General features: G+C 44.3%; 1 protein-coding gene across 1 annotated transcript in view; it reads right to left on the bottom strand.

Moving 5' to 3' along the window:
• ADGRG7 (adhesion G protein-coupled receptor G7) overlaps positions 1–14,018 on the bottom strand; it is a gene marked incomplete at both ends in the record, with an annotated part of 85,280 nt that overhangs the window by 29,308 nt on the left and 41,954 nt on the right. The window contains 2 exon segments of the mRNA XM_081086003.1: positions 13,225–13,332; positions 13,452–13,591. Coding sequence (XP_080942129.1) covers positions 13,225–13,332; positions 13,452–13,591 — 248 coding nt within the window.

Genomic DNA, 14,018 nt, shown 5'->3' with positions numbered 1-14,018 from the left:
TTTCCCATTCAGGGCACATGCCCAGGTTGTGGGCTCGATCCCCAGTGTGGGTGGGCAGAAGGCAGCCAATCATTGATGTCTATCTCTCTCTCCCTCTCCCTTCTTCTGTGTGAAATCAATAAAAAAATAAAGAAATATAAAGAAATGTCCAATATTTTACTGCCTATGTTTTCAAGGATTTTTATGTTTTCTAACCTAACATTTAAGTCTTTAATGTTTTTGGAGTTTATTCTTGTGTATGTTGTAAGAAGGTGATCTAGTTACATTTTTTTGCACGTTATCTGTTTAATTTTCCCAGAACCATTTATTGAATAGACTATCTTTAGGCCATTTTATGTTTTTGCCTCCTTTGTCAAATAGTAAACCTATGTGATAAAAGAGAAACACGGTAATTAGCGTATGACCGCTACCCTTCCCATTGGCTAATCAGGGCGATATGCAAATTAACTGCCAGCCAAGATGGCAGCCGGCAGCCAGGCAGCTTGAAACTAACATGAGGCTTGCTTGCTTCAGTGACGGAGGACTCCAACGTTCCCCGCCTACCACTGCAGGCCTCTGAGCTGCAACTCTAAGCAACTATGTAACAAATATAGAAGCTAAACAAAACCCCAGAAACCTGCTTTAGTCCGCAGGGCTTCAGCCAGCAGGATCGCAACATTGTAAACAAAGGCCAGAAACCTACTTTCAGCAACGGAGGCCTAAGAGATGGAGCCAAGCCTCAAAGCTAAAGCTGGCCAAGAATAAAAAGAAAAAAAAAGAAAAAAAGGAGCGGCTGGGAGCTTCAGTCACCCCCAGCCTGAAAACAGCCCTCAGCCCCTCACCCAGTCTGGCCAGGTGCCCCAGTGGGGACCCCCACCCTGTACCAGGACACCCTTCAGGGCAAACCAGCTGGCCCCAACCTGTGCACCAGGCCTCTACCCTATATAGTAAAAGGGTAATATGCCTCCCGGCACCGGGATCAGCATGACAGGGGGCAGCGCCCAAACCCCCTGATTGCCCTGCGGCTCTGTGTGTGACAGGGAGCGGGGCCACAACCTCCCTATCCACCCTGCTCTGTTCATGACAGAGGAAGGCGCCCCAACCCCCTGATCAGTTCTGCTCTGTGCCTGATAGTGGGGAGCTCCCCAACCCCCTGATCACCCTGCGGCTCTGTGTGTGACAGGGTGCGGTGCCCCAAACCCCTGATCAGCCCTGCTCTGTGTGTGACAGGGTGCGGCGCCCCAACCTGCACCCCCCAAGGGCCCTGCTCTGTGTGTGACAGGGTAGAGCCATAACCTCCCCATCGGCCCTGCCCTGAGTGTGAGAGTGGCGGCACCCCAACCCCCTGATCGACCCTGCTCTGTGGGTGATAGAGGGCAGTGCCCCAACCCCCTGATGGACCCTGCTCTGTGCGTGACAGGGTATAGAGCCCCAACCCCCCTGATGGGCCCTGCTCTGTGAGTTATAGGGGGCATTGCCCCAACCCCCTGATCGGCCCTGTTCTGTGCATGACAGGGAGTGGCGCCGCAACCTCCCCATTGACCCTGCCTTGAGTGTGACAGGGGATGGTGCCCCAACCCCCCAATCGGCCCTACCCTGAGTGTGACTGAGGGTGGCATCACAACCTCCCGATCGCCTTGCTCTGTGCATGACAGGGGGCGGCGCCCCAACTCCCAAATCGTCCCTGCTCTGAGCCTGACCATGGGCTGCACCTAGGGATTGGGCCTGCCCTCTGCCACCCGGGAACAGGCCTAAGCCAGCAAGTCGTTATCTCCCGAGGGGTTCCAGACTGCGAGAGGGCACAGGCCGGGCCGAGGGACCCCCCTTCCACCTGAGTGCACAAATTTTTGTGCACCGGGCCTCTAGTCCTATATAATAAAAGGCTAATATGCAAATTGACCGAACAGCAGAACTACCAGTTGCTATGATGCACACTGACCATCAAGGGTCAGATGCTCAATGCAGGAGCTGCCACCTGGTGGTCAGTGTGCTCCCACAGGGGGAGCGCAGCTCAGCCAGAAGCCCTGAGCCAGGCTTCTGGCTGGTGAGTGCAGTAGTGATGGCGAGAGCCTCTCCCACCTTCTTGGCAGTGCTCAGGATGTCCGACTGCCGGCTTAGGCCCATTCCCCCTGGGAGGAGGCCTAAGCCATCAGTCGGACATCTCCCGAGGGCTCCCAGACTTCGAGTCGGTGCAGGCCGGGCTGAGGGAACGCTTCCCCTCCCCCTGAGTGCACAAATTTCATGCACCAGGCCTCTAGTGGACTATAAAGACCTGGGTTTATTTCTGGACTCTCTACTCTGTTTCATTGATTTATGTGTCTATTTTTATTCCAGTACCATGCTGTGTTTCTTTTGTTTGTTTGTTTTTATATTTTTATTTATTTCAGAGAGAAAGGGAGAAGGAGAGGGAGAGGGAGAGAGAGATAGAAACATCAATGATGAGAGAGAATCACTGATCGGCTGCCTCCTGCACACCCACTACTGGGGATCGAGCCTGCAACCCAGGCATGTGCCCTTGACCAGAATCAAACCTGGGATACTTCCGTTCACAGGCCGACACTCTATCCACTGAGCCAAACCAGCCAGGGCCCAGGACCATGCTGTTTTGATTATTATGCATTGTGATATAGTTTGACACTAGGTAGTGTGATTCCTCCAACTTCGTTTTTCTTTCTTGGGATTGCTGTGGCTATTCGGATCTTTTGTGGTCCCATATGAATTTTTGGAATATTTGTTCTAATCATGTGAAATAGGTCATTGGTATTTTCATAGGAATTGGTATTTCATAGGAATTGAATCTGTTGATTGCTTTGGGTAGTATGGACATTTTAATGATGTTAATTCTTCCTATCCGTGAACACAGTATATGCTTCCACTTATTTGCATCTTCTTCAACTTCTTTCTTCTGTCTTATAATTTTCTGAGTACAGGTCTTTTACATCCTGGTTACATCTATCCCTAGTATTTTATTCTCTTTGAAGCAATTGTAAATGGGATTGTTTTTTTATTTTCCATTTTGGTAGTTCATTATTGGTGTATAAAAATGCAACTAATTTCTGCCCTAGCTGGTTTGGCTCAGTGGACAGAGCATCGGCCTACAAACTGAAGAGTCCTGGGTTTGATTCTGGGTTGCAGGGTTGCAGAAGGGGGAGTGCAGGAGACAGCCAATCAGTGATTCTCTTTCATCATTGGTGTTTCTCTCTCTCTTTCCCTCTCCCTTCCTCTATGAAATCAATAAAAACATATTTTTAAAAAATTAAAAAATAAAATTCTGGATATTTATATTGTATCCTGCTACTTTGCTGAATTCATTTATCAATTCTAGTAGTGTTTTGGTGGAATCTTTAGGGTTCTTCCATCATTTCTTGAACTATTTAATGGTCTCTGCCATTTCATGAAAATTACAAGCTTTCCCAGAGCTGGAAAACTATTGTGACACATATCTTCAGGACATTGGAAAAGGTGCTTAACTGTTCCTTAGCAATCCTAGAAGAGCATGGCCACAGCCAAGGGTTTTACGGTGAGGCTGACCAGGGCAGCGGTCAAACAGAACTACCTAAGGAATATTTCCTAACACTTCATACAGCTGTTGGCCATATTTTAAATAATAGAAACACCAACAATAAGTATACTTTTTAACTTGATTAATTTCCTAAACTGTGCTCTCTTTTACAAGTGATACACAGAAAACTAAAAAAAGTGGCAGTTAGGTCAGTCTATATATTCAGTCATGCAACTTGAGAAATCAGCAGGCAAGATCCTGACAGCCCATCAAATGTCCTTCACAGGCTAGCAATGGGGTTGCTCTAGCCTCAACACACTGTGTTTTTTTAATCCTCACTTGAGGATATGTTTTATTGATTTTTTAGAGAGAGAGGATGGGGGAGAGAGAGATAAAGAAACATTGATATGAGAGAGAAACATCCATTGGTTGCCTCCCATATGGCTGACTGGGGACTGGAAATTGAACCTGCAACATTTTGGTATACAGGAGAACACTCCAACCAACTGAATCGCCAGGCCAGGGTTCTAGGACTTTTTCATGGCACATTGAAATTGTTCCTTCTGGACACTAAAGGAGAAAGTTAACCCTAAAAATGCAATAAGGCTTCCTCTTATTTTTATAAAAGAATGGCATGCTTGATATAAAATTCAAATCCATAGAAGTATATTGATTAGAAGATGGCCCTGCTGGGAGGCTCAGTTGATTAGAGCCTCATCCTAATACACAAAGGTTGTGGATTTGATCCCTCGCCAGGGCACGTATAAGAATCAACCAATGATGATAGAGGAGAAACCAAGATGGAGGCATAGGTAAACACTAGAGATTGCTGCCTCGCACAACCATTTCAAAAATACAACTAAAAGTCATAACGGACATCATCCAGAAACATAGGAAGGCTGGCTGAGTGAAATTTCTACAACTAGAAGGAAAGAGAAAAGCATACCGAGACTCAGAGGAGATGCGGTGCTGAAGTAAATACAAAGGTGTGGAGGTGCATACCGAGAGGGCTGGCGGCTGAGGACACTATTGTCTTTTTCAATCGGGAGGGAGTCTCAGGCTCTGAGCTCCAGTTCCAGGCGAGTCTCTGGGGACCCAGACTCATACGGGAGAAACGGGACTGTCTGGCATCGGTCGGAACTCGAGGGCAGCTTTCTCTCGGAGGCACTCGCGGCGATTGCCAGGACCTCTGAAGGCAGGACTGAGAGCAGCCATACTGCTGGCTCCCTTGGCCCGCCCTGTTGATCCCCTGGGACCCTGCCCCACCCAAGCTGTGCACGGAGGCTTTTGCATATGAAAGGCCCAACCCTTTGTAATCTGAAAATAACTTAACAAACTGCAGCTGCCCCAAGGCCCCAGGGAAGCTTGCATTGCTTTACAGCTGGCTTCTGCTGTGTAGCCTCAGGCAAAGGCTAGATTAGCACCTCCTTAGATCCAATAGCCAGTGTACCCAGTGGTCAGAGTGAGACCATCCAATTACAACTCCTCAGATCCATAAGGGGCACACTCAGGGAGCAGACTCAGTGAGCACCAAAGCCCCACTGAAGCAAGTCTTGCTCCAGAAGGGTGTCTTCAGCACAGAAGTTCTCCCACTGCAGACACAGCTGATTCTCACAGCCAATTGGCCTGGAGGTCAAATCCTCCCAGTTTTACCTACAACAATCAAGGCTTAACTACAACAACACTGTGCACAAAGCCCACAGGGGGTGCACCAAGAGTGTCTACTTCAGGTAATTGGGACACTTAGCACAGAAAGGCACTCTATCGACACAGCGAAGCATAAAAAATGCCGAGACAAAGAAACAGGACACAAATGACAGAAATGGAGGAAAGCAAACTGCTGGATATAGAGTTCAAGACCACACTTTTTAGGTTTTTCAAGAATTTTCTAGAAACCGCCGATAAACTTAATGAGACCCTCAAGAAATCTAGTGAGACCCTCGATGTTGTGATAAAGGACCAACTAGAAATTAAGCATACACTGACTGCAATAAAGAATATTATACAGACTCCCAACAGCAGACCAGAGGAGCGCAAGAATCAAGTCAAAGATTTGAAATATGAAGAAGCAAAAAACACCCAACTGGAAAAGCAAAATAAAAAAAGAATCCAAAAATACGAAGGTAGTGTAAGGAGCCTCTGGGACAACTTCAAGCGTACCAACATCCAAATTATAGGGGTGCCAGAAGAAGAGAGAGAACAAGATATTGAAAACCTATTTGAAGAAATAATGACAGAAAACTTCCCCGACCTGGTGAAAGAAATAGACTTACAAGTCCAGAAAGCACAGAGAACCCCAAACAAAAGGAATCCAAAGAGGACCACACCAAGACACATCATAATTAAAATGCCAAGAGCAAAAGACAAAGAGAGTATCCTAAAAGCAGCAAGAGAAAGAAAGTCAGTTACCTACAAGGGAGTACCCATACAACTGTCAGCTGATTTCTCAACAGAAACTTTGCAGGCCAGAAGGGAGTGGCAAGAAATATTCAAAGTGATGAATAGCAAGAACCTACAACCAAGATTACTTTATCCAGCAAAGCTATCATTCAGAATTGAAGGTCACATAAAGAGCTTCACTGATAAGAAAAAGCTAAAGGAGTTCATCACCACCAAACCAGTATTATATGAAATGCTGAAAGGTATCCTTTAAGAAGAGGAAGAAGAAAAAGGTGAAGCTACAAATTATGAACAAAAATACACATCTATCAACAAGTGAATCTAAAAATCAAGTGAATAAATAATCTGATGAACAGTATGAACTGGTGATTATAATAGAATAAGGGACATAGAAAAGGAATGGACTGACTATTCTTCGGGGGGAAAGGGATGTGGGGGGGGGTGCAGGAAGAGATTGGACAATAATCGTGCACCTATGGATGTGGACAGTGGGTGGGGAGTGAGGGCAGAGGGTGGGGTGGGAACTGGGTGGAGGGGAGTTATGGTGGGAAAAAAGAGGAACCAATGTAATAATCTGAACAATAAATATTTAATTTAAAAAAAAAAGAATCAACCAATGAATGCATAAATAAGTGGAACAACAAATCTTTCTCTGTGTATAAATATATATATATATATATCCTATCTAATAATAGACAAACATGGTAATTAACCGTACCTCCGACATGCTTCCCATTGACTGATCAGGGCGATATGCAAATTAACTGCCAACCAAGATGGCAGTTAACCGCCAACAAAGATGGTGGCTAATTTGCATACTGCAGGCAGGGCGGGACAACACCATCCTGCCTGCCCCACTGCCATCCGGTCCAGCTATTTGCGACCCCAGTGGCAGGCGGCCTGTATGGAAACAGACCCAGGGCTGGCGGCAGTACCGCAGCAATCGGCCACTGGCCACGCCCACAAACAGCACTCCCGGGGGGATCCCAGGCTGACAGGTGCTAATGCACCGATCTGCCACTGGCCACACCCACAAACGGCCCTCGGGTGGGATCCCCGACTGACAGGTGCTAATGCATTGATCTGCCAAAATGCACACTGGGGCCACCTTTGCCCTGCCCGAACTATGCAGCCGGCAGAGGGGAGTGGGGCCGCTGGGAGCAGCGCAGGAACTTCCCGGGGTTTGCGACAAGCAGCCCAGAGCAGAGTGCGAACTATCCCCGCTGGTAGCTGCTTGCTCATTCACTTACTCCTCATTCATTCACTCATTCACTCACTCAGCAAACCCTCTCAGGTCCATGGCACCAGGCCAGGCACTGAAGTTGAAGCAGGATAAGACAGAGCTATGTCCTCAAGATGTTAGTAATTCAGTAGGGCGAAGCAGGCACATGAACGAGGCAGTTGTATGCACAGATGCAGTGTGCTGGGTTCTGTGAGGGCTATAACTAATGCCGACTTTGTTCTCCTGATAAAATGGGGCCTCGGGAGCCAGGCTGCCCAAGCCTGTAGGCCTGTGCCTAGGCCAGGAGTGGCCGGGGTCCCGGAACATGACAGAGGGTGCAGGTTGGGCTGAGGGGTCTGGCCCCACCCCTCAATCTCACCCCCGAGTGCACAAATTTTTGTGCACCGGGCTACTAGTATATATATATATATATATATATATATATATATATATATATACACACATACACATATGGAAGGCCCTGTTCACACCTCTCCTCATTCCTAAAGTATCTTGGTCATTTATTAGAAAATCATTATCCCATATAAATATTCAGATTCATTAGAATAAATTGTATTTACCACTATCTTATAATTTTAAACAATCTCCATATTTCTAGATATACCTCCTTCATGTTTTTTATTTATATTCTCTTCTTTCTTTTCTTCATCAAATTTATTAGAAGCTTATGTATTTCATTTGTCTTTTCAACAATTTTTCATTTTGTTGACTAAGTCTAGGATTTGTTAATTTTTATTTTTATTAAGTTCTACCCCTGTATTTATTAATCCCTTCCTCCTAGCTTTCTTGACATTTATTTTATTTTTATGCCTCTTTGCTGAATGCTTTGTTTATTTTTAACACCTTCTTTTATTTTCTAATAAATTTATTAAGGATATATATTTTCCTTTAAATTAATCTTCATCCACATCCTATGGGTTTTGATCTATGATGTTCTCATTGCCATTAATTTTCAAGTAATTTGTAATTTGCACTTTAATTTCCTTTCTAACAATGGTGCTTTAAAATTTCTAATTGGATAAATTTTGGCTATTCTTTTGTGGTACATACATACTTTTATTGCATGGTCAGTAACTATATATATCCCGTGTGACTTTTATTTTATAATAATACTAGAGGCCCGGTGCACAAAAATTTGTGCACTCGGGGGTTGGGGGGTCCCTCAGCCCGGTCTGTGCCCTCTCGCAGTCTGGGACCTCTCAGGGGATGACCACCTGCCGGCTTAGGCCCACTCCCCGGGGGATTGGGCCTAAGATAGCAATCAGACATCCCTCTGGCAGCCCGGCAGCCCTCGGGGGATGTCCACTTGCCAGCGGGGAGTAGGCCTAAACTGCAGTCGAACATCCATAGCGCTGCTGAGGAGGCAGGAGAGGCTCCCACCACCACTGCTGTACTGGCAGCCATCAGCCTGGCTTGTGGCTGAGCAGAGCTCCTCCATGTGGGAGCTCACTGACCACCAGAGGGCAGCTCCTGCATTGAGCGTCTGCCCCCTGGTGGTCAGTGTGTGTCATAGTGACCCGTCATTCCCAGTCCTTCTGCTGTTAGGGCCAGTTTGCATATTACCCTTTTACTATATAGGATAGAGGCCTGGTGCACAGGTTGGGGCCGGCTGGTTTGCCCTGAAGGGTGTCCTGGATCAGGGCGGGGGTCCCGCTTGGGTGCCTGGACAGCCTGGATGAGGGGAGGATGGCTGTTTGCAGCTGGTCACACCCCCTTCAGGGTGGGGGTCCCCACTGGGGTGCCTGGCCAGTCTGAAGGCTGTTTTCAGGCTGGCTGGTGACTGAAGCTCCCAACCTCTCCTTTTTTTCTTTTCTTTTTTTTAATTCTGGGATTTATTTACCTTCTATGGCTGTTACTGGAGCTGAGAGCCAGCTTTAGCTCTGAGGCTCGACTCCAGCTCTGAGACCTCGGCTTCTGAGAGCAGGTATCTGGGCTTTGTTTAGCTTCTATAATTGAAACACTGCTACAACTCCAGCTCTGAGGCCCGGCTGGCTGAAAGCAGGTTTCTGGGTATTGTTTAGCTTCTTTAATTTCAACATAGTTGCTTAGAGTGCAGCTCAGAGCTGGGCAGCGGCAGGCAGGGAACCTTGGCTTCCTCTATCACTGGAGCAAGCAAGCCTCCTGTTCGCTTCAACTGCCTGGCTGTCAGCCGCCATCTTGGTTGGCAGTTAATTTGCATATCACCCTGATTAGCCAATGGGAAGCGTGTCAGAGGTATGGTTAATTACCATGTTTGTCTATTATTAGATAGGATAACTTTTCTATGTGGCCTAATAAATAGGTGGTTTTTAAAGCACCCCATTGATATTTGAAAAAAGTTTTTACTATGCATCTTCTGTCTACAAACAAAATTACACACACATAAGTTTACATAAAGGTCAAGTTTATTAGGTATATTTTGTCTACTTGATCTTCAATTTCTGGGATAGTTGCCCTAATTTCTCTCCTTACAAAAGTATTTCCAATAATTTTTGCCCATACATTTGAGTGATGTGTTTTTAAGGGAACAAAGAATTAAAATATAGATAAATTTGGAAGCATTTTAAAAATCAATATAAAAAATATGTCCCTTTCAGTCCATTCTGAGTGATTTTTTTTAGACTGTGTTTTTTTAACCTACTCAACTATATTAATAGTTCATATGTAAGAAAAAATTAGATCCCTATGTACCACCAAACACCAACATAAATTCTAGGTGTACTGAGACCTAAATGTAAACACTAAAAAACCCAGAAGAAAATATAGGAGACTATCATTGTGACTTTAGCACAGGGAAGGATTTTTCTTAAAAGGTGCCAATTATAGAGGAAAAGATTGTTACAGTGCAGGTTAAAATTTGGGTGTGACAGAAGACTTTAAAAACAAGCAAAAGAGAGAAATCAAGATGGCGGCATAGGTAAACACCTGAAATTGCTGCCTCACACAACCACTTCAAAACTACAACTAAAGACAAAACAGACATCGTCCAGAACCACAGGAAGGCTGGCTGAGTGGAAATTCTACAACTAGAAGGAAAGAGAAAAGCACACTGAAACTCAGAGGAGGTGCGGAAGTAAAGTGCTGAGGTACGGAGGTGCACGTATGGAAAGGGCTGGCAACAGAGGATGCGGTGTCTTTTTCAATCGGAGGGAGACACAAGCTCCCGACGGCCCTGACTCCAGTTCCAGGCAAGTCTCTGGGGACCCAGACTCATACGGGGAGAAACTGGACTGTCTGGCAGCGGGCGGAACTTGAGGGTGGCTTCCTCTCAAAGGTGCTTGCAGCGATTACCACGGAACACTGAGACCCAGGGGCCACTTAGGGCATGGCTGAGGATCACCCATAGCTGTTTGCTCTGCCCTGTTGATTCCCTGGGACCCCGCGCCACCCAAGCTGTGAGCAGAGGCTTTTGCATATGAATGGGCTGGCCCTTTGAGATCTAAAATTACCTAACAAACTGCAGCTGGGTCAGAGAGACCCAGAACATCCAAAAAGAAGGCCCAAGGCCCCACAGCAACTTGCATTGCTTCACATCTGGGCCTCATCTGGGCACCTCCAAACCCCAAACAAAGAAGAGAAATGTGCAGATACCTCCATAGCTCCCGCTGGGTAGCCTCAGGCAGAGGCTAAATTAGCACCTTCTCAGAGATCCAAGAGCCAGTGTACCCAGTGGCCAGAGTGGGACCATCCAGATTACAACTCCTCAGATCCATAAGGGACACACTCAGGGAGTAGACTCAGTGAACATCAAAGCCCCACTGAAGCAAGTCTTGCCCCGTAAGGGTGTCTTCAGCACAGAAGTTCTCCCACTGCAGACACAGCTGATTCTCACAGCCAATTGGTCTGGAGGTCAATTCCTCCCAGTGATACCTACAACAATCAACGCTTAACTACAACAAGACTGTGCACACAGCCCACAAAGGGGTTCACCAAGAGTGTCCACCTCATGTAATTGGGGAGGCTGAGCCACTGGGCCCTATAGGACACCCAGCACAGAAAGCCACTCTATCAACACAGGGAAGCAGCCAGAATGTAGAGACAAAGACACAGGTCACAAATGACAGAAATGGAGGAAAGCAAACTACGGGATATAGAGTTCAAAACCAAACTTACAAGGTTTTTCAAGAATTTTATGGAAACTGCTGATAAATTTAGTGAGACCCTCAAGGATATGAAAAAGGACCAACTAGAAATTAAGCATACACTGACTGAAATAAAGAATAATATACAGAGATCCAACACCAGACAAGAGGATCCCAAGAATGAAGTCAAAGATTTGAAATATGAAGAAACAAAAAATACCCAACCAGAAAAGCAAAAAGAATCCAAAAATATGAAGATAGTGTAAGGAACCTCTGGGACAACTTCAAGCATACCAACATCTGAATTATGGGGGTGCCAGAAGAGAGAGAGAGAGCAAGATATTGAAAACATATTTGAAGAAATAATGACAGAAAACTTCCCCGACCTGGTGAAAGAAATAGACTTACAAGTCCAGGAAGCGCAGAGAACCCCAAACAAAAAGAATCCAAAGAGGACCACACCAAGACACATCATAATTAAAATGCCAAGAGCAAAAGACAAAGAGAGAATCTTCAAAGCAGCAAGAGAAAGAAAGTCAGTTACCTACAAGGGAGTACCCATACAACTGTCAGCTGATTTCTCAACAGAAACTTTGCAGGCCAGAAGGGAGTGGCAAGAAATATTCAAAGTGATGAATAGCAAGAACCTACAACCAAGATTACTTTATCCAGCAAAGCTATCATTCAGAATTGAAGGTCACATAAAGAGCTTCACTGATAAGAAAAAGCTAAAGGAGTTCATCACCACCAAACCAGTATTATATGAAATGCTGAAAGGTATTCTTTAAGAAGAGGAAGAAGAAGAAAAAAGGTAAAGATAAAAATTATGAACAACAATTACATATCTATCAACAAGGAATCTAAAAATCAAGTGAATAAAAAATCTGATAAACAGAGTAAACTGGTGAATATAATAGAATCAGGGGCATAGAAAGGTAATGGACTGACAATTCTCGGGAGGGAAAGGGATGTGGGGGGTTGGGGAAGACACTGGACAAAAATCGTACACCTATGGATGAGGACAGTGGGGGTGGGTAAGGGCAGAGGGTAGGGTGGGAACTGGGTGGAAGGGAGTTATGGGTGGAAAAAAGAGGAACAACTGTAATAATCTGAAAAATAAAGATTTATTTAAAAAAAAACAAGCAAAAGAAAAAAAGTTTATTCTCATACTTAATTCACTTTAACATATTTGCTCTGTTAATAACTGTGAAATTAGATTTTATAAATAAACACAATATAAACTTTTAAAAAACAAGCAAAAGATTACTGCAGACTGGAGGGAAGATATTTGCAAGTTCTGTGACCAAAAAACATTTATTAACCAATTAGAATTATATAACCAATGAGAAATATACTTAGTCTTTCCAAAATAAGTTCATTATAGCATTCTGTTTCTTTTTCTTTTCTTTTTTTCTTCTTTTTTTTTTTTTAGGGAGAAAATAAGTGTAAATGTGTGTGTCTGGTTTGCTTATTATTATTGTAAAAGAATCAGTCAAACTTTTTTAGACTTTGTAAAGTACAAACATGTCAAGTTAGACATAAGAATTTCTGCAGGGCCATGTGCAAGAGAATAGAGAGCCCATGCTTGGCACCATATTAGTGGAAATAACTGAAAATTGGTACAAGTAAGTGATGCCTGGGTCAATTACCTAAAATATCCCCAGCACAGGTGTATAGGATGAATCCCAGTAGGTGAGTGCCAGGGACAGAGCTTGTGACTGAATATTTTTTAAATGTATTTTTTTAATGAGCCACATTAGCTAGATTTTTATTAGAAAACAGATTTGTGTCCATGGCCAGGGCATGTCAATTCTACTATCCTCCAAAATGTTTTTGAAAAGGAAGAAAGAAGGAAAGTAATCATCTCTATGACCTAGAATTGTAAAGATAACTGTAATCTGGAAGAGCTCTAACATACTCAAATGCAAATTATTCAGTGTGAAACTGTGTAAACATTATTTTGCACTCAGTGATTTTTAAATTATTAATTCCATGAATTTGGGTGCATTTTTTAAAATATAACAAAGTTTGAGACCTACTTGTTGATGTATTGAGCCAGATCTGAAGTTCAGTCATTTTATCTGGATGAAAACTGTCCTCCTTTGGATCTACACGTGTGTCACCAGTAAGAAGAGAATCGCTAGCTCCTATGAGATGGGGGAGAAAAGCATATTTTAAAAGTCTACATTTTCATGAATAAATCATTAGTTATGGTTGGTAGCAGAATGCTCTCTGATATTACAAGCACAGAAAACAAATAGCTCACCTTTCTGCACAGTGAAGAGAACACCTGTAGACCCCCCAGTGTCTTTCGGATCAGAAGTGACAGACCGTACTGCTATATTAGGGTCCACCACTGAATTATTGTCCAAAGACCAGGAATAATTCTCCATTTCAGTAATAAGCCTGCATAGAATAAAACATAACAATATGATAGTCAAGAGATTCATTGTAAAATAAGAGGTGTGTGTATGTTCTCTCCCATGTTCCAGTAGAAAGGTATGACCACAGAACTCATCAGATTACAACATTAACACAATCACCTAAAAATGACTGCTTTCTTTAGCAGACTCATCCTTTGTTATATACACCTTTTTCAAAAGCTCTGGTGGACTATCTCCACTGAAGGGCACCTTCTACATTGATGCCAGAAGGCTGGAACGCTGGAATGACAAATTTCCCAATAGAAATAATCTTTTCATGCTGCTCTTCACATAGAAGGATGGTGTTGCCACCCACCATTGGCCAGGCATGGGATTCTTGTTCCTCCAGTGGTAAGACTCAGTTTCCACTTATTCAACTCCCTCCTCTCACCCAAACCCTTTGGGATCCA

Source organism: Myotis nattereri (assembly GCF_964212035.1).
Source record: "Myotis nattereri genome assembly, chromosome: 3".
In the NCBI taxonomy this organism is placed as follows: Eukaryota; Metazoa; Chordata; class Mammalia; order Chiroptera; family Vespertilionidae; genus Myotis; species Myotis nattereri.
The sequence above is the reverse complement of the archived record's forward strand: the minus strand, read 5'-3'. Positions and strand labels throughout refer to the sequence as shown.